We start from the raw sequence: 21,289 nt of genomic DNA, 5'->3' as shown, positions 1-21,289 counted from the left end.
AATAGAACAGTATTTTAGACTGTATATCAAGACAAGGTCAAAATGAGAAATGTCTGAACAAGTTGTATATGATTGTGGTGAAATATTCCAATTGTCTGACTCTTGATGCCATTTGGGATTTTCTTGGGAGAGATACTGGAGCAGTTTGACATTTCCTTCTCAAGCTCATTTTTTAGAGATGAAGAGCTTAAGGCTAATTGTTGGGTGACTTGCCTAGGGTTACACTGCTTTAAAATTTCTGAATATCCATTTGAACTCAGGAAGATGTCTTCCTAACTCTAGGTTCAGAGCTCTATTATGCCATCTAGCTGCCTCAATAAATTTGTATGAGGCCTTAGATTTTCAATGTAAATGTTTACACCTCAAAAATCAGCTATGGGTACAGATTAGAGCTTTATTTATTGCTTTGTTGATTGCCTGGACTTCTGTTAATAAAAGTGTGTGTGTGTGTGTGTGTGTGTGTGTGTGCATGTATATACATGAAATACCTGTTTCCCTGCCTCAGTTTCCCTGGATTGTAATACCTCAGTTTCCCTGCTTCAGTTTCCCTGGTGGCCACACCCCCTTCCTTGCTCCATTGGGACTGAGAGAATTGAGGCCTGGAAGCTCTGACCACTCACATTCCCACCCTCCCCCCTTGTCTTTGTTTCCCTGATAGTTGGAGCCCTATAAAAGTCTCTGGAATTACCTGCTGGTTGTTCTTTGAGACAAGAGTGTCATTCAGCCACCTTGGGAGGAGGGGGGCGGGGGAGGATGGATACAGGTCCTATTTGGCTGCTAGTTCAAATTCTCCATTATTAAAATATTACAAACCTAATCTGTCTTGCCTCAGTCTCTCCAGCATACATACAGACATACATATACACTTAACGTACACACAATTTTTTCCCCCTAGAGAGCAGAGTTGCTAAACATTTACCAGTACACTGCTTTGTATGTACTGCTTGAGTTTATCAAGTATCCCCCAAAAGGTTCAGGGACTGAAGTTGTCACCAGACTGTTGGTCTGATAAATGTTGGTAGCAGCAGTATACGGGGCCTTTATATTACCCTTTAAAGTTTTCAAATTGCTTTGTAAATGCGTTACTGGAACTTTGACTTTGCCACCATTCCCCAGGAAGTTCATTATTGGGATAAACTTATCACCTAGTAAAAACCTCAATCAGCCCTGGAATTATTTCACCACTACTCTCCGTCTTTACAATTCTTGGGGAGGTAGGGATGAGAGGCGAGGGGTGAGAGGCGATGAGGAGAGGGAGGCGGGAAGGTGTGTGCGATATAAACTCCAAAAAACTGTTTAAGGACAGACCTCAGTTCAGAACATTTCTCACCTGACTTAACTACTCTGGACCTTCCCTTGACTTTTTTTTTTTAATTACCATGCAAAGATTGAAACACCCTGTGCTTCTTTCCCTCCACGCCCAAGCCTTTTGTGTTTAATATATCACCCACGTTTGATTTTAAGCTCCTGGAGGACAGTGACTTGGATTTTGTTTTTGCGTTTTTGCGTCCCCAGGGATTAGCACAGTGACTGGCACACGGAAGGCATTTAATAAATATTTACGATTATTGCCTATCATTTGTTTGAGGCTCAAAACATTCCTGCTGGCAACCGCAAAATTTTCTTATTGGAGAAATAAGGAAAGCCTCCGGGGGATGGGAAAGAGGCGGGAGGCAGATGGTTTCAGGGACTGAGAGTGCTTAGTGCGCCCTGGATCTAAGGGCCAGGAGCGCTTGGCAGTAAACAGGTCTGTTAGTAATACTGCTTTTATTATTTATTTATTTAATTAATATCCTTTTATTTACAACTTATATGCATGGGTAACTTTACAGCATTAACAATTGCCAAACCTCTTGTTCCAATTTTTCCCCTCCTTCCCCCACCCCCTCCCCCAGATGTCAGGATGACCAGTAGATGTTAAATACATTAAAATAAAAATTAGATACACAATAAGTATACATGACCAAACCGTTAATACTGCTTTTATTAAGCACCACTATATACCGGGCACTGCTAAGGGCCAAGCATACAAAGAAAGGCAAAAGGCAGTGCCTACTCCCAAGGAGCTCAGCCTAAGTGGGAAAAAAAACATGCAAACCACCGAGACCAAAAAGACCATGGGACATAATCAGAAAAGAACCAGTATTTGCTGGGATCTGGAAAGTCTTCTTGTAGAGTGAGATTTAAGCTGAAACTAAAAACCAGCAGGGTTGTCCTAGCAAGGGCTCCATCTCTTGCCCAGTTTGTTCGTTTCAAATTCGCAGGGATCAAAATAGGCAAAATAAATTTAAAATACTGGGCGCCCAGGGCACTCGGGATCACCCGTGACGTCAGGGCTTCCACCGGCTTCACTCTCCCTCCTCGTCCCCGCCCTCCCTCTCCTCGTCCCCGCCCTCCCTCTCCTCGCCCCGCCCTCCCACTCCTCGTCCCCGCCCTCCCTCTCCTCGTCCCCGCCCTCCCTCTCCTCGTCCCCGCCCTCCCTCTCCTCGTCCCCGCCCTCCTATTCGGACTAGACTCTGGCAAAGTTGCATAGGCGCATGCGTTCGCACAGGCTCCCATTCGTTTGCTCGCGCTTCTCGCGAGAGGTGGTCGGCGCTTGCGCCCTGCGCGGACGAAGCGCGCAGTTTGAATTAAGTCTCGCGCCGGAGCTCACTTGTAAGCCATTTCCAGGGCTGCGAGTTCACAGCGCTGCGTGGCCTGGCCCGACTAATATAGTGTTAGTGGGCTCGTGCGTACGTGAGTCGGCTTCGCCGGCTGCTGGCTGTGAATCTGGAGAAGGGGGGAAGGGGAAGAGCGGGAGAGGCAGAGGAGAGCTGCCTGTGATTGGCTGGAATGTGGGCGGGGCCGGTGCGAGGTGCGAGTCCGGGCGAAGAGGCGGTTAATTGGCGGGTGACCGTTAGCTCGTGGTTTCTGGGCTTCGACCGACGGGCTCAGCTTTAGCCCCTCCGCCTTTTCCCCGCTGCTGGCCTCGAGGCGCTGAGGCGGAGCTCCCGAGACCGGCACGTGACCGTGCGGGGCCCTGAGCTCTGTGTAACCCGCGGTGGTTTGTGCGTCCTCGGCCCCAAACCACCTGGGCTGCCTGCCGGAGCGGGGCCGGGGCCGGGCCAATAGATGGCGCTCGGAGCAGAAGAGGGGGTGGGGCGGGACCTGGCGGAGAAACTGGGAGGGTGGGGGAGGGGAGATGAGGCTCCGAGCTAGCACCTGTTTGATGCTTCACCGCCCTTAGCCCATGCTCATTGGCTGAGCTTTGAAAACTATCAAAAGTCACTTTGCGTGCGAATCTCCGGGTAATAAAATGTCCAATTTTCATTTCTTTTCTAGGGAAGCGCACACATCTATGTGTGTAGCTCTAGATAGGATTTCCTCCTCCAGAAAGCATCAAGCATGGCTGGTGCAGAGCTGGAAGACCTATGCTTTCATATCAATGAAAAAATTTCCCATGTTAAGAAAATTCTGCAACTAAAAAACATAGGTAAGCTTGTGGAACAACGTCGGGCGAAGTAGCTTAAAGGGACAACGAATTTTTGTTAGATTTGTTCATTTGCCCACGGCTCTGAAGAACACAAGGCGTAAAACAAATAACCTTCAAATGCAGTGCATTTCTGGTTCCGAAATGTAAGGAAAATACCGAGAGGCGAGCACAAATTTCAGTTCAACAAAAATTTTTTAAATGCTAATGTGTGTAAGACAGGTGGAAGGTGTTGCGCATACAAACGTGAAAAGTATATTTTTTCGAGCTTCCCCTGCTTTTTGTATAGGAAAGTTCTTTGAGATGATCATTTTAGAGATTTTTTTTTTTCAGTGTCTCTTAATTTGCATTTTACCTTTTATGTTCACCAGGACATGATCCAGCTTTAAAGACTGTATTTCGCAAAATTAGACAAGAAATCTCTCTTCTAAATGACCTTTTGAACAAGTTGGAGTTGGAGGTTCAATATCAAGAACATATCAGGAATTCACTTATGGTAACCAAAATTTTAGTCTTGCAAAGGAATACTTAAAAAAAAAAAAAGTTTCAAAAACAGCATCTCAAAATGATGAAACTTTCGTTATATCTGTTATCGCAAAGCAGTGCTGTATTAAAGTAGAAGATTATATAATAGGTTTTTGCCTGTATGGCAGAAAGACTACAAAATGTTTACTGCTAGTAGACTATATCCCAGAACCTTTATATGTGTGTGTGTATGTATAAATGTATGTATGTATGTGTGTGTGTGTGTATATTCTGTCCCTCCCCCCAAAATCTTTATCCCTTAAGAAATGGCTTGATGTATTTCCAATGCTTCAGGTATTGGAGACTTCAAATTTAAAAGACAAAGCTAGCAAACCAAAGGAAGTAGTAATTTTTCAGGTGGGGAACTTTGTTTACAGTTTTTCTTTTTCTCCCCTTTTTTCTTTATTTCAACTTAAATAAAAATTGGGAGAAGAAAAAAAATTGCCATGTGGACAGCAGAACATGAGAGGATTCAAAATATAAAGCAATAAATTTATATTTCAAGAAAGCCTGTGTAATAAATACTGCACCTTGTCTTCAGATCTGTCCATCTTTTCTTTGCTTCCTTGTAGATTTTCTTTGCTGTGCAATTTTTGCTTTATTCTTTTTTTCCTCTTCCTCTCCCAAGAAAGCTAGTCAAGCATGGATATATTATTTTTATAAACACACACACACAGTACTATACTTGTTTGTCCTCTTTTTCTTTGAAGGTGAATAACATTCTTCATAACTCCCAAGTCTTTCCATATTTTTCTAACTCCAACTTAGCATTTCTTATATCATAACAATATTTCAACCTTACATTGTCTAGTTATTTTAAATAGTCTAAAACATTAATTAATGTGGCTGATATATAGTGTAATTCCCCTATTTTTCTCTTTTGATTTAATCTGTTTTAGCTTTAGCTTTATCTGAGATCATGAATATTACTCTTGTTCTTGTTACATAATAAATGTTACTCCTGATCTTTGTGTGTATCCCTTATTTCTTCTGCTTTGTCTTACTATTAGTACCTACCTTGCCTCCAAGAGGCCTTCTCTTATTTTCTCCTCCCATCCTTTCCTGCCCTCTTTAGTCTGTTCGAATGAATCTACACATTTTATCTCATTTCCTTTAATCAACATTCCTTTCTAGAACCTGTCTCCCTCCCCTTTTTATTTCTTTGTAAATTTAGTTGACTATTATATCTTTCTGGATATATATGTATTGTTCCCTCTTTAACCCATTTCTGATGAGAGTAGGGTTCCAGGACTACTAGCCTTCTTTTCTCATCTTAATTCCTTTGTGTCAGTTCTTTCTCTTGTACTTCATGTAACATAATTATTCATCTTTACCTTTTCCTACATGGTTTTGCTTTTTAGATAATCACTTCTGTCCCAATCTTTCTTTAGAACTACCCAATTATTAATGACAATCTTAGACATACAGTTTACATTTCCATATAAAAAAAAATAAACAGTCTTTAATGAGTCTCTGGGAAAGTTTCATGGGAAAATGTATAAGACTTATTGGATGCATATTATGCAAAGTTAAACCAAGTATGAGAACTTTATCCTTTTGAAATTTTTCTAGTAAGTATCAGCTTAGCTACCTGTGTGAATGAGAATATTTAAGTATCTGAGTATTTAAGTATATTAAGATAAGCTTACAAATTAATACAGTCTAATCTTGGTTTGAAAGCCAGAAAATCCAAAACAATGTTATAACTGTAAGAGACTGTAACTAGTCTAATCCACTCATTTTGCCAATGAGGAATCTGAGACTTAGAGCAATGCTATGACCTATTCTTGGTCACCTAGGAGCCCGGGAGATTGATTTTCAGCTTTTATGATGTCTTTCCTATCCTATATGTCCCTGTCATTCCCCTCCCTAAGTATCTATCAACCTTCTTTCACAGTTGTCTATCAGAAAGAGCAAACACATTTGGAGTTAAGTCCTTCCCCCCCCGCTTTTTTTTAATTAAAAAAAATTGTTTAGTATTTTATTTTCCCCCAGTTACATGTGAAAACAATTTTAATATTCATTTTTAAAATTTTGAGTTCCAGATTCTTTTCCTTCTCCTCTCCCTCATTGAGAACACAGAAAATTCTATGTAGGTTATACATGTGTCGTCATGCAAAACATTTCCATAATAGTCATCTTGTCAAGGAAAACACAGATCAAAAAAATCCCCAACAAAACCTCAAGAAAAATAAAGTAGAAAAAAAAAAAGTATGCCTCAGAAGCATTCGGATTATCAGTTTTTTTCTCTCTGGATATGGATAACATTTTTTATCCTAACTCCTTTAGAATTATCTTGGATCATTGTATTGCTGAAAATGGTTATGCCATTCACAGTTTATCATCTTAAAATTGCAGTTACTTTGTATACAGTACAATTCACTTTGCATCAGCTCATAGAAGTTTTTCTGAGAGCATCCTGATTGTCATTTCCCATAGCACAATAATATTTTATCATAATTTTGTACAGTAATTTAATCAGCTATTCCCCAATTGATGGGCATCCCCTCAATTTCCAGTTCCTTGCTCCCAGTAAAGAGCTGCTACAAACATTTTTTTTGTACATAAAGTTTTTTTTTTTAATCTCTTTGGGGATACAGAGCTAATAGTGGTATTGCTAGGTCAAAGTTTCATTGATCTTTTCAGAAAAGAAGTATACATGGTTTTATGACTCTTTGAGCATAATTCCAAATTGTTCCACAGAATGATTAAATCAGTTAACAACTCCATCAGCAGTATCTTAATGTCTTATTTTCCCCAAATCTCCTCCAACATTTATCATTTACCATTTCTGTCCTATTAGCCAGTCTGACAGGTATATGGTAGGAAAATCCAATTAAAAAAACCTGTTTCTCTCTCTTATTGCATTCTGTCTGACAATGTGTCAAAGTTCATAGTTCACCAATTTCACTTAGTATCAGGCTTCATTAAAGACTAATTTCTAAGACCCTACAGTAGGTAGGACTTCTCTTTCTTATTTCTAGAAATATATTCTGTGCTTTAGTCAAAGAAGCAAAATAAAGAAAAAGAGATTATCACTACTCAGATTCTATTCAACGGACATGATGGGTACTTTTGCAGTCAGGTCATGAGATTCTCTTTTGCTTGTTAAAAAGGCAGGTAATAGAGACAGTAAAAGGGTTCTAGGTTCTATTTCTTGTTCTGCTTATGGCTTAGGAACTCTGTTTTTCTTTTAATTTTGCACTTTTATACCTTGTGCTTTTAAGGACTTTTTGATCTTCCAAGTAAATGACTTTTTAAACTTATTTTTGTAAGGTGAAATAGTTTTAAGTAGGTAAACTAGGAATTAGGTAAATAGGAAAAGGACTAGAGTAGGACTTAGGAGAGCTAGACTCTGTTCTCATTTCTCTTTCTTCATCAGGAAAATGAGAGAGTGAGGATTGGACTGAGTAAATTGAGCTAAGGAAAGTGTTCTTACCAAGCTTCTTAGACTATGGAAATAGAAATAACAGTTCATACCTTATAGGATTGTTAATGAGAATAAATGAAACACTTGTGAAGCTCGATCTTTTCATAAGAAAAGTACTGTACCTGATGATATATTATAGTAAGTGATTAATAAGTTTTTAGTGAATCCTTATTTATCACTTTAGAAATCGCTGTCTACATTAGTAGTCTCAATTATTCTAACCTTAATATTTTAAAGACAATAATATATAGGTTAAAGCCTGAATCTTGAGTGGGAAATGTTGAACTTGACATTAAATGCCTTTCTGTGAAATTTCTGTCTGCATTATTGGGAGATAGATGACATGAATCCAAAGAAATATATTATACAGCTGAACATGAGGCCATGACCATAAGTTGAATCAAGTTAAACAAGCCCTAAAGAATGAATATTGTTAAACAATTTAAATGGAAAATTAAACAACACTGATTTGATATTAGGAGTTTCAGGGTTGAATCCTTGCTTTAATGTTTAATAGCTACTTGACCAGTGGTAAATTATTTAACTTAATTTCTTCATCTGTAAAATGTGAGAATAATATATGATTATTCTCATATAATATGAGAATATATCTCAGAATTTTGTATACCTTAAATACTACATAAATGTTAGTTTATAAGAATTAATTTTTTTTTTTTAGTCTAAGACACTGATGCATTAGGACTATGACATTGGCAAATATGGGTAAATTTAGGAATATTTGATGTCCAGATAACAGTTTTCACTATTGGTAAGTGTTAGAATAATTTTAGCTTTGAAAAATAAAATACTCAATTTTTAAAATGATACACTATTATGTAATAATCAATGTCCTATGAAAATCCAGTGGAGAAAGACAAAATACAATCCAAGAACAATTTCAGAATACAAACCAATCTTTGGTGGTTATAGTCATCCAATAACTTAGTAATGATTCAGCTTCTTGAATTACCCAATATATTTTTAATTGTGGCAAATATTTGTAGAATGCTATTTAATAACTTTTCAAATGAAAACATATAGAACTTGTTTTTCTTCAGGAGTTACAAGAATCCCTTGATGGAAATTACAAAGAGATAAATAACCTTAAGGAAAATATTCCTCCCCATTTGCCCAAAGTAGTCCAGAGCTGGTAAGCATATTTCTACTTACTGAGAAATTCTTAATACTTAATTCTAACACTTAAAAATATAAAAATAAGCAATATAGAACTTATTCTTTGCCTGAATTTCCTTGTTTTACTTATCTTTCAATGTAGGTTTTTACCTGATCATCAAATGAAACTGCTTTTGCCAATGTGCTAAGGATTGATTAATTGCAAAACCCATTGATCTTTTCTAAATCTTTTATATTCTTGATCTCTTTGCAGTGTTTAATACTATTGACCAATAATAATATATACCAATATAATAATAATAAAATTGACCTATTTTCCTGTATACATCTATTTTTCATCTCTCTTCTGTACTTCAGTCCGACATTACTCTCTCCTGGAAATTTCTATTTGGCATCTCAAATGTAACATGTCCAAAAGAAAATTTGTTGGTTCCTTCCAAAACTCTTTCTTCCTAACTTCCCTATCCCTGTTGAAGGTTTCAACATCTTTCTATTCACCCAGCTTTGTAACTTTAATCATTCTTAATGCTTCACTCTTTTTCTCTCCATATCTAATCAATTTTAAAATCTTGAAAATTCCATCTTTAAAATGTCCTTCACTTTTGTCTCCATTTATCTAATCAAAATGACCACCATCCTCTCTCAAACATTGACCACCTCTTGCCCAGACCTGCCTCTCTATCCCTTCTCCTTTCTAATTCCTCCTCTAGATAAGGTGGAAATTTGATATTCTTAAAGCATTTGACTACATCTTGTCTCTGCTTGGGAGTCTTCAATAACTCTTGAAGCTTCAGAGAAAAAATAAAATCACCTCTTCATGGTTTTTAAAACCTTTCATGATTTGAGTATGTTTTATCTTTCCAGAATCATTCCTTGTTACATACCTTGTTCTAGTCTAACTCATCTGCTTACTGTTGTTCATATCCAACATTCATCTTTCTGCCTCCTTACCTTTTTTTACAGGCTGCTCCCTACAACTGAAATATACTTCTTGGTCACTTCCATCTCCTCGAATCTCTTAATGCTTTAAGCCTCAGCTGAATTGCCAGATCCTATGTGATTTCTTTAATATTTTCAAAAAACCCATGGGAATAGAAAAAAATATATAAATTTCTGTGTATTTAGTTATAAAAGATGGAATTTAGTCCTATTTAATATATTTGCTGTGAGTATCCTTTTGCTAAAATGCTGGTAACTTCTCATGATTCATATGTTCTTTCTGTCATAGTGTGGTGGAACCAAGTATTAATTCTGAAGAGCAAGTTAAAATTACAGCATCTGAACATTCAAAGAAACACCCAAAAGAACAAAAACCAATTAAAGAAATTTTACTAATAACTTCTGATGAATTTGATAATGTGCCTGGGTAAGTTGTTTTCTTTAATAAAGGATTTTTATATAGTTGACAGTTATGAAGTTGATTACATTAAATGTAATGTCTGCTAGACACACATTGCCTGAATCATTTAAATTTTTCTTTTTATGAAATTAACGAGCAAATCTGAATTAAAAAAAAGATTCTATATGAAAATGTGAACTTAGAGGTTTTCAGGTGTATGTTACATTTAATAAGGTTGTAACAAAATTTTCTCATTTGTCTCTTTCTAAGTTTTTAATTTTCTTATAAATTTTAATTTTATTTTTTGCTTCTCTAATACTACACACTAACAATATTTTCTTCTATAGCAAAGTTTTTTCTTTATACAAATGTGTATAGTTATGAAAAGTACATGAACATTCTGTCCATATCTGGAAGTATTTCTTTAATGTAGGGGTTCTTAATTTTTCAAAACATATTTTGGTAACTTTTGTTATAATTTTTTGTGTCATTTTCTGTATTTTGTGCTGTACATGTAGATATATCTGAGAAAGAATCGGTAGGCTTCACCAGAAGAGTTAATGACAGAAAAGGTTAAGAATCTAGCTCTAATCTACATTACTTTTCTTGCAGGAAATGAGAAGCATGCTTCATTATTAGCATTCTGGAATTTTCCAAAGTTTTTTCCTTTATAGTATGGAGTAGTCCTCACAATCAATAAAAGGATGAGAAAAGCAGTACTGAGTTATAATCACAAAAAATATTTGAAACTATTCAGCAGCACAGTAATATAAGCCTCTGCTCTAACCACTAATTCCAAAGTGGTCAAAGTTGATCAGATTTATGAAGACCTTGAAATAATACTAGAAAAAGATGTCATATTCATTTTAGGGAATTAGAATGCTAAAATAATCACAAGATAATTAGAGTAACAGACAAGTTTGCCCTTGAAGTACAAAATGAACAAGAGCAGACAGTTTTGCCAAGATAACTCACTGGTTATGGGAAATCTCTTTTTCAACAACTCATGGCTATCACCAAATGATCCATATTGAAATCACATTGATTATATAATTTGCAGCCAGTGGTTAAGAGGCTCTGTACAGGCTTGTTAAAACAAGACTCAGAAATGACTGTTGTGACTATCAAATTCTGAATTTCTTAAACTTTAATTGAAGAAAATAGGAAAAATCATCAGAGTTCTGAGACATAACCTAAATAACATCCCCTATGTATATGAAGTAGAAGTGATGAATAGGTTTAAGGAATTAGATCTGGTAGTTGTAGTGCTTAAAGAATTATGGATCAAGGATAACAATATTCTATAGGAGGCAGCAACAAAAAACATTCCAGAGAAAAAGAAGAGCATGAAAACAAAATGACTGATAGATTGAGAAAATAAAGCAAAAAGGAAAGGAGACAAGGAAAGATATACCCACTTGAATGTTGAATTCCAGAGAAGAATAAGGAGAGAGGTTTTTTTAAGCAATGCAGAGAACTAAAAGAAAACAGTAGAATGAGAAAGGCAGATCTTTTCAAGAAAAACAATATAAAAGGAATGTGTCATACAAAAATGGGCATGATGAAAAATAAAAATATTTGACAAGAGATTAATAAAGGGTGGCAAGAAAAACAAAACTATGCGAGAAAGATCTTAACATTATTAATAATTATAATGTAGTTACTGATCTAGAACCAAACATCCAAACTCACCTAGAGCCAGAATGAAGTAAAGTGGGCCTCAGGAAACTTTGCTAACAATAAAATTAGTGGAGGTGTTGTAATTCCAGCTAGGCTATTTAAAATTCTGAAAGATGTTGCTCTTAAAATGCTGCAATCAAATTTTTAACAAATTTATGTAAACTGACTGTGGTTTTTTTGTTGTTTTGTTGTTTTTTTTTTTTCTTTATTTTGGAAGCAATTGGAGTTAAGTTACTTGCCTAGGGTCACAGATCTAGTGAGTGTCTAAGGTTCTGGCTGGTGCCATACTTTGCCACACACTCCAAACCCTCTTTTGAGAGGGTTGAGGACATGCTGTTTTCCAAAGGGGTAGAGAAGCTAGAGATCAAATTGCCACCATTCAGAAATTATGGAGAAAACAAGGGAGTTCAGAAAAAACATCTACCTCTGCTTCCCTGACTACTTTAAAATCTTTGATAGTGTGAATCACAACAAAAAAGTGGCAAGTCCTCAAAGAGATGAGAGTAGCAAAATCTACTTATATTCTGAGGGATCTGTATATGGGCCAAGAAACAACAGTTAGAACTGAACAGGGAACTACTGATAGGTTTAAGATTAGAGGAGTATGACAAGGCTGTATATTATCACCATATTTAATTTTATATGTGAAGTACATAATGCAAAATGCCAGGCAGGATGAATCAAAAACTGGAATTTAGGTAACAGAGCAGTATCGATAATCTCGGATGTGGAGATGGTTATAATTCTGATGGCAGAAAGTAAAAGTAAGAGTAAAGAAGAAAGAAGCGTCTTGATGAGAGTGAAAGAGGGGAGCTTTGAAACTCGTTTGAAGCTTAACATCCAAAAAACTAAGATCTTGGCAACACATCTCATCACTTCCTGCCAAATGCAGGGAGAAGAAATGGAAGCAGTGTCAGATTTTATATTCTTGGGTTGAAAGATCATTTCAGACAGCAACTGCCACCATGAAATCAAAAGATACTTGCTTCTTGTAAGAAAAGTGCTCTCCCTTCTCCTCTCCCTCTCCCTTCCTCTCCTCCCCCCTTTCTCTCCCTAACCCTCTCCCTGTCTCCCTCTCTCTACCCCTCTCCTTCTTCCTCTCTTCCCCCTCCCTCTTTCTCTCTTCCTCTCCCTCCTTTTTTAAAAACCAAAGAAAGAAAAAAGGAAGAAATAAGCAGGACGACTGGTAGTAGTATATGATAATTGGAAGATGTTGGAAAGATTAAGTGTACCAGTCAGGGAGATTTAAACTAATTTTAGGAAAGCAGTCAGGGAGATTTAAACTAATTTTAGGAAATAGTAGTGAGGGTGTTTCAAGGAATCTCATTTTCACAATTTATCAGAGATAATGAAACTGATATATTTTGAACGGGAAAATCAAGAGCAAGCCAGTAAGTTGTTTTTGTTATACTCATTGAAAATATAAAGCATTCTTGTTTGGAACTAAAGAGCATATCAGGCATTGGTGGGTAGGAAAAGAATCATTAATAAGTAAGATTATCATTTAGCTTTATGAATTTAGGTCAGAGTAGGAAAGATAAATAGTGAAGACATAATTAAAGGAATGGGGGATCTAGAGGGTAGAGAAGAGTTTTAACCTTTGTTTCTTTTAAGCTCTTCTAACTCTTATAAATGGAAACCATTAAATTTATAAGTATCCTTTGCCCTTTCCCCCTTATTCTTTCTTTTACTCTCTATTTCTCTTTGTAGACAGGTGCCTGTAGTATAGCACTACGATTAACCATTTTCTTTCCCTGCAATCATTTGAGAACTGTCATAAAGAAATAAAGTATTAAATTCAGATTTATCTGCCTTTCAGAAACAATATTTTAAATACTTCTGTAATGATAAAAACTATTTTGATTTGATGTACAGAAACATAGGTCCTGATAGTCTACCATCTTTATTTAATCTTAGAATGTTAGAGAATAAATCTCTCATTTGCTAACTGATGTGGAATTTTTGAAAATGAGACTAACAGGAAATGAGAAAATTCTCTCTGTTCTAATGCTACTCAATTCAGTGATCTAATTTAGTAAAATATTTTTCAAAGAAAATAAAATTTTGTGTGTGGGAGGTACTTTGTATAAACTTTCTTATCCTTGAAATTGTTTTCAGGTATATGAAATCTCGTCTAACATACTGTCAGATTAATGACTTTATTAAAGAAATCAACAAAGCAGTGGCTAGTAAATATAGAATCCTAAATTTGCCCAAAAAATCTATGAATTCTTCTGTCAGAAATATGTATCACAGATTTATTGAAGATGAAACCAAGGATACCAAAGGTAAGTGGAAAAATATATCTTTTCCAGCTGTAGTTAGTATAACTTATTAAGGAATCTGTGTTATGTACTAATTTCATTCATGTACTTCATTCAGAACTCTCTATATATTTATTACATATATTCATAAATTTCTATGGACAAAAGAAATACATCATTTGATGTGATTAATCTATTATGATGAGTCTTTCCCAACTTAGGATAATAATTTGTCATCCATACTTAATGGCCTGCCCAAGCTTAAATTCTGCCACTGTAGCCTTGAGGAACCTAGGATCATTTTCATGACACAATGAAGCATGAGAAAAGGGTTTTAGTGGATGGAATTAATATAAAAACAATCACAGAAGTCAATAATCAGTAAACATTTATTAAGCTCTTACCATATGCCAAGATACTGTGCTAAATACCAAGGATAAAAATACAAAAGAAAAAAATAGTCCCTGTCTTGGAGTTTACATTCTAATGGGAGAAGACAACATACAACACAAAGGAATCTTAAAAATTGAAGAAGGCAAGAGAAGAGTGTTGGGGAAGGTCTTTACTGACACAGGAACATGGTAAAGAAGTCAGAGAAGTCTAATAGTAAGAAAGGATATATTCTAAACTCTCCTCAAATGGAGAACTTGGAATTCAAGGCTCCATTTTCCAATTAGAGGAACTGGGGTTTATGATGAAGTGTAGTATCAAAACTGATGGGATCTTGCAGGATGATAACAATGAATTTCAAAGGGCAGATGGGACAAGTCAGAAAAATTACAAATTAATATAGCCAGATGAGAAATGAGGTGTTAAGGGCCTTTCTTAAATTTATTATCTCTTTAAGGACCAGCACTAAGTCTTTTATCCTTAGAATTACAAGAGTTAATTGTTCAGAGTACACTGTTGGAAAGTTGATGAATATATTTTTAAATTGCCACATTAAATATTATGCAACTTCAGCATATAAATTTTTTTTAAAAAACATTGTAAGAGTACGAATTGGGCACCACCTGTTAGAAAATGGTAATGTTATACAGATTTACAATTTTGTGCATTAGTAACTATTACCTGTAAAGTTAACATTTTACGAATAAATCTTTTTTCAGGCCAATATTTTGTGGTAGAAGCTGACATTAAAGAATTCACAAATTTGAAAGTTGACAAGCGGTTTCATGTGATACTAAACATTTTAAGACACTGCCGAAGACTGTCAGAAGTCCGTGGAGGAGGGCTTGTACGTTATGTTATAAATTGATAGATTTGGGCATATTCACTGACAATATTGTATAAACAGTTTTGTAATTCCCAGTTTATAATCTGTATTTTCGTTAATTTCTTTAATTTGTTCTGAACTTTGTTGTGCACTTAATAAATATGCTGTTGATCATAAGGGAGATATATATATGCATGCACACACACACACACACACACACACACACACGCCATTACCACTATCTAAAAGTACCTTGGATTAATTCACTCTTTATTCATTTGTTTAATGATGTTCTTTTCTTAAGTGAGGATAGTTTATTATTAACCGACATGATACTTAATGTGACCCAGTGTGTCTCTTGCTTGGGTCTTGAATTGCTAATGTGTTGGAAGGATTTAAGTTGTGGAACTAACCTACAAAGATCTTTTTGTTATTGACAAATAAAGTTACAGGTTTTACGAATTGGAAGAATTTGCCTACTCTTATCTATTGCATCCTTTCTCTTGTACTTGTTCTTTTCAAACCTTTAAGTGCATCATTTGTATTGTATTAATTTAGGCTGGTTTCTTTGTCCTATTTTCACATATTTTTTTTCTACTTTCCTTAAAGATGAGAAACACACACACACACACACCTACACCTACCTCCTAAAAATACATTATATACAATACATAATACCTGAAACTGGTGAATCAGGAATAAGTATTCCTTACTGAACATGCATTTGGGATGTAGAGACCCTATTAAAACTTATTTGTTGATATTATTTATACAGGGATAATTGGATTTCAGGAGACATTCCTTGAGGGCAGGGGCTTATTTTGCTTTTTCTGTGTCTTTATTTCTTTGGTGCTTTTTACAGTAGGTTCCTAAAGAATTAGTTATGTCAGATTAACTCCCCGCCTTTTTTTTTTTTTGATGGGGTTATAATATGAAACTGGTGTTAGGTCTAAGGCTTGTAAGCCATGGCAGGAATGGATAGCGTTGAGTCACAGACTTGAGATAAAGATGTAACCAAAGGTGTATCTCTGGATAGAAATCACAAACTTGTCTACATACCCACAAGCCAATAGAAAGGTACAAAGCAAAGCCATAGGCCTGGAGAAAGGAAATATGGTTCTGGTCTTCACTGAGCTTAATGCCAAGGGAGAGAATCAGCCTCTACTTCTAGGAAGTTGCCAGATTTCCTCCATTTCAACTACACTTAATTGATTATGTTCATTTGGGTCTGAATTATCTACCAGAGGCAACTAAAACAGACTTCTCTACTGCCAATCTCCAGTGTGAGAAAAGTTGGTTTTTCCTCAATTCTTTCATAGACTAGCTCCTTATGCCTACAATGGTGTTGCAAAACATCCAAAAATACAGTTTGCAATTGGCAAATCAAAGAAGTTGATTGATATTCTCCATATCTTTGTGGACAAGTGTGGGATTGCTATATTATATGATTGGATTCAAAGCTTGTTGAACAATTGTCATAAAAGTATTGATTAATTAGTAGCTACATCTTGGAAGGAGGATTTGTAAAGTTTAGTGAAAGTCCACCCCTTGTTCTTCATGGCATTTTAATTTTTATGAAAATGTTCAGAGAATCAGAAAGACTGAGCTGAAGGAACTGTTGGAAGTGAAGTCCAACAACTCATTTTATAAATGAGAATATTGAGATATAGAAATGGAAAGTGACGTACTCATAGTCAAATAGTAACTAGAAAGGGGTATTTGCTAAGATTGTATAGTTGGTACAAGTATTCCTCCTAAAAGTCTGTGACCGACCCTATCCTAGCCAGTATGTGCAGAGTCCAGATGAAAGTGTGCCTCTTGTTCAGCCATTGAGGAGTGGGTAAGGCTTAGTGTGAGAGAGGAAGAGAAAAAGATCCAGCTTGGGTCTCTGCACTTGACCCATCCCCCCATTTTTTGTCATGCTGGAACACTCTTCTCAGTGCCAAGTGCTTGGTTTCCAGTTTCACTATAGGACCCAGATGTATGGAGGGGAGGGGTACCAAATCCCTTATCTAAAGATCCTTCCTATGTCACCCAGGGAGACATGTAGGCCATGGTCATACACTTAGTGAATAGTCATCATGTCTTCTCACTGGGTAAGTATACCATATTGCATCTTATCATTTTGTGTTGTCAGCTGCCATACAGCTGACAAAGCCCATCACCTCATTCTCTGACTTAGATCTGCTAAGGACAAGAGCCAGCTTCAAGCTTGTTCTCTTATTTCAATCTTGTCATATGCAAGTAAGTGTCCTTGGTTTCTAGACTTCCTAGAGGGAATGGGAGTATGGAGTTTGCTGTTCTCATCCTTCCCATCCCTTCCACCTTCCATGGAATCAAGTCTCAAAGGCTATACCTAGACTCCTCACTACCGTTTTTACTTTGCTTTCCCTTCCTGAACAGGTGAATGTGTCCAAGCTTAGAGCTGATCTTGTAAATTTTAAGGTCCTGGGTCCAATGAGTGAAGTTGACCAGCAGTAAAGGAAGCTTCCATGTCAGAGTAGACAAGAAGAGTCCAAGCCCCGGCTTACTTATTAGAAAGTTGCTGTGGTTTCTTTTTCCTCTTAGTGGGACACAACTAAGAAATTTGCTATGTTTTTGTCTGTTAGAATGCTAATTATAGCATCAACTGCTGTTCTGACATCTGTTTGGCCTGCAGCTGGTGATTGCTACCTACTGTTTCTTCTATATGACATGAGAAAGTAACTGCCTTGGATGGCAGTTAAAAAGAAAAGATAAAGCAAGGTTGAACTTAGCCAGTAAAATTATCTAAATTTAAAAAATTAAATTAACCCCCTCAATGATGAAACTATGAAGTAATTTAATATTAACCTTATTCTTCTATGATCCTAATTTTGTTTTGGCTTTATAGACCATGTAGCCAAATTATATAGTTGTCTTTTAAAATGTCATCTTTTATTAGATTTATCATAGTTTCATAACTAACCTGGCTTTTATATTCATTCCACATATAAGCATCTTAAAGGCAGAAAGTATAGAATATATATTTAAAATTTAGCTTTAAACTTGCTAAAAGTTTTTGTTGCAAGCCATTTAAAAATAGTTTTGTGTTTCTTTCCTTCTTTACTCTGTTATACTGCCTTGTTTATGCTATTGGAGGGCAACTGGTATCAATTAAGAATGTTCATGGTATCTAGAAATTTAGGCAATAAAGGAAGTCTAGTTGGGTGACTTGAACAATTCATTCACTCATGGATTTAGATACCAACTTTATGAAAGCCCCTGAAAGACCAAACAAAAAATGACCCCAATCATCCAGAAGCTTACATTCTATGGGGGAAATATAGCACTTACATATAAGACCATGTGGTTGTATAGAATATTTTAACAATAAGGATTAGGAAAAATTATTGTAAGAAGTAGCTTGTGAGGCAAATCATAGGAAATGCTAGGATTTTAGGAGGTAGAATTCAAGAAGGGAGTACACTACAGGTGTGTGGGTTAGTTTATGCAAAGACACAGATGTTAATTGGCTTAATTGGGTTAGAATATAGAATCCATGAAGTGAAATAAAGTGGAATACTTCCAGAAAAACATTGTGGGCTTTCAACATCAAGCTCAAGGGCCATCTCCAGTTGTCCTGATCTATATCTGTCTGGCCACTGGACCCAAATGGCTCTGGAAGATAAAGTTGAGGCAGGTGACCTTGCACAGCCCTCTCTCACTTAAATCTAATTCACTTGCATGTCATGGTGTGATGCCATGACCTGATGTCATGATCCTCTTTGAGAACGAAGAACAAATAACAAGAAATTTATACTTTATCTTAGAGGCAATATGGAGCCACTTATGGACTCCTAAAGGAAGTGATATGGTAGTTGTATTAGTAGTAAATTGGAGAGAGGAGATTGGAAACAGGACAAATAGAATTTTAAAATATTTTAATAGTCCAAAAGAGAAATGATGAGGGTTGGAAGCAGAGTAGCAACTGTGTTCAGAGAAAAAGGAACAGATGTGGAAGTAAAATTGAGGAGACCTGACAATAGATTGGATATGAGAGAAGAATGAAAGAGAAGGAAGAGTTAAAGATAATGACTGAAATGATTTTTATATTCTGAATAGAAATATGGAAGTATGTGAAAGAGGTTAGTTGAGAAGACATTGGGAAAAGGAGACAGATAGAGATTATCAGTTCCATTTGGAATATTCTGAGTATAAAATGACTATAGAGCAGCTAGTCAGCTAATCAAATTAGAATGAAGTTCTAGAACTAGGTTAGGACTAGATCTGTAGGCTTGGTAATCCTTTGTACAAAGATGACAGTTGCATCCATTCAAGTTGATGAGATTGCCAAAGGAAAGAGCAAGTAGAGGTAAGAAAAAAGGGATCAGGATAGTCTGGAAATTAACCATAATTGAAGAGTGAGACCTAGATAATGATTCAACAAATGAAACTGAAGAGTAGTTGAACAGATAAGAGAATGTCACGAAACCAGAAAGAGGAGAAAACATACAGAAAGTATGAGTGGTCAGCTATGTTAAATTATAGAGAAATGTAGAAAGTTCAAAAAAAGAGCTAAATATCAAGTAAGAGACTGCTGGTGACCTTCAAGAGAGGAATTTCAGTCTTGTGGTAGGGATTGAGACGTGAAAGAGAGGTAGATGATGACTTTTTGTAGGAGTTCGTGAAAGGGAGTAAGATTTAGAGTAGTTTGACGAAGTTGAGTCAAGTGAAGATTTAAAAACTATTCTAAACTATTCTAAACCAAAATAGATCATACATACCAATAGATCAGAACACCAAAAAGATCACACACACAGAACAACATACAAAGAAAATTCTATTTGAAATCATGAATCTTCATTTCATATCAGTTGGTATTTTAAAAATGGATATAATTAATTCTATGTGTTACTTTTAAAACTTACATGCTTTCTCTTGTACTTCCTTTTGTTTTCTTTGTGTTTTTAAAAAAATATTTCAAGGACCTTTTTTTTTTTTTACATCATTATTACTAACCATTCCCCTTACCAAACAGTATAAAAATGAAAAAAAATCCCTGATAATTAATTTAGTCAGGCAAAATGAATGCACATAGTGGCCTTTACCATTGTTAAGAATTGGGTAAGGAGTTTCTCATAGGTCCTTTGAAGAAAATGGTGATTATTTCTTTGATCAGCATTCTTATTGCTTTGATCAAAGTTCTTAAGAATTTCCAAGTTGTCTTTTTTAATGTTGTCCTTCTTTTATAAAATATTTTCCTGGTTCTGCTTACTCTATGGCATTCATACTATACTATCTAAGATTCTCTGAATCTTCTTTTTGACATCTTTTATAAAGAGCAATAGTATTCCATTACATTTATATATCACAGTTTGTTCAGTTATTCCCCAATTGTCTATGGAGGTAATGTTGCACAGCCTCTATTACTTAAATCCAGTTCACTTGCAATGTCATGAATGCCTTGAATGAAGGACAAATAACAACAAACAACAATAACTACACAATCTAAAGCAAAGCTTCTTAAACTGAGTCACAGCCCAAAGTTACATCATGTAATTGAATGTGGGGGTAATGAAATTATGATTTATTATCAGTAAATGTTTGATGTATGTGCCTATTTTATATGCCTATATATCTGGAGTCATGTGACAATTTCTTGGGTAAAAAGGGATTATGAATGGAAAAAGTTTTAAGAAATCATAATCTAAGGCACCTCTTCTGTTTCTAGTTCTTTTCTTTTCTCTGTATTCCTTCCTCAGGATTATCCTCCTCTTAAACTATACCTCCCTTCTGTTCCTATGTTTCCCCAACAAGTTTGTTTCCACACTAAACTTTGTGTGTATGTGTATGTGTGTATTCAATGGCACAGAGAATAGAATACTGGTTCTGAAGTCAAGAGGACTCAAGTTTAAATATAACCTCAGCTTTTGTGTAACTTTAGGCAAGTCACGTAACTACAGTTTCCTCACCTGTAAAATGGGGATAAAATAGTACCTACCTGCTTGGGCGGTTGAGAAGATAAAATGAGAAGATATTTGTAAAGTATTTGGGACAGAGTCTGGCAGAAAGTAGAGGCTAAATAAATTCTTTCCCTCTCCCTCCATTTTTCATCTAATGCCCACTTCCCCAACTTCCTCCAAATTTGTATTTCCTTTCATACATTCCAGTAGTAAATTCTTTCTTCCTCTTTTTTTTTTTTAACAGTGATGCATTCCTTTTATCCTCTATTCCTCTTCAAATTCTCATAACAGACATAATGATTCTCAGA

General features: G+C 35.8%; 1 protein-coding gene across 6 annotated transcripts; it reads left to right on the top strand.

Annotated features, from left to right (window-relative positions):
- The first annotated feature begins 2,542 nt into the window (after positions 1 to 2,542).
- On the top strand, positions 2,543 to 15,525 carry SKA1 (spindle and kinetochore associated complex subunit 1). Of its 6 annotated transcripts, none has more exons than XM_031945954.1 (7): positions 2,543 to 2,655; positions 3,322 to 3,472; positions 3,841 to 3,965; positions 8,483 to 8,574; positions 9,787 to 9,924; positions 13,696 to 13,865; positions 14,951 to 15,525. In XM_031945954.1, the coding sequence occupies exons 2-7, from the start codon at positions 3,385 to 3,387 to the stop codon at positions 15,097 to 15,099; spliced, it is 762 nt and encodes a 253-aa protein (XP_031801814.1). In that variant the 5' UTR covers positions 2,543 to 2,655; positions 3,322 to 3,384; the 3' UTR covers positions 15,100 to 15,525. The 6 variants fall into 6 exon arrangements, with proteins under 6 accessions (XP_031801814.1, XP_031801817.1, XP_031801818.1 ...); XM_031945957.1 differs by having other exon boundaries at positions 2,557 to 2,716; XM_031945958.1 differs by lacking the exon at positions 2,543 to 2,655 and adding an exon at positions 2,714 to 2,732.
- The last annotated feature ends 5,764 nt before the right edge of the window (positions 15,526 to 21,289 follow it).

The sequence above is a fragment of the Sarcophilus harrisii genome, chromosome 1 (assembly GCF_902635505.1).
Source record: "Sarcophilus harrisii chromosome 1, mSarHar1.11, whole genome shotgun sequence".
In the NCBI taxonomy this organism is placed as follows: domain Eukaryota; kingdom Metazoa; phylum Chordata; class Mammalia; order Dasyuromorphia; family Dasyuridae; genus Sarcophilus; species Sarcophilus harrisii.
Note: the sequence above shows the minus strand (reverse complement) of the source record. Positions and strands in the feature narration are given on the sequence as shown.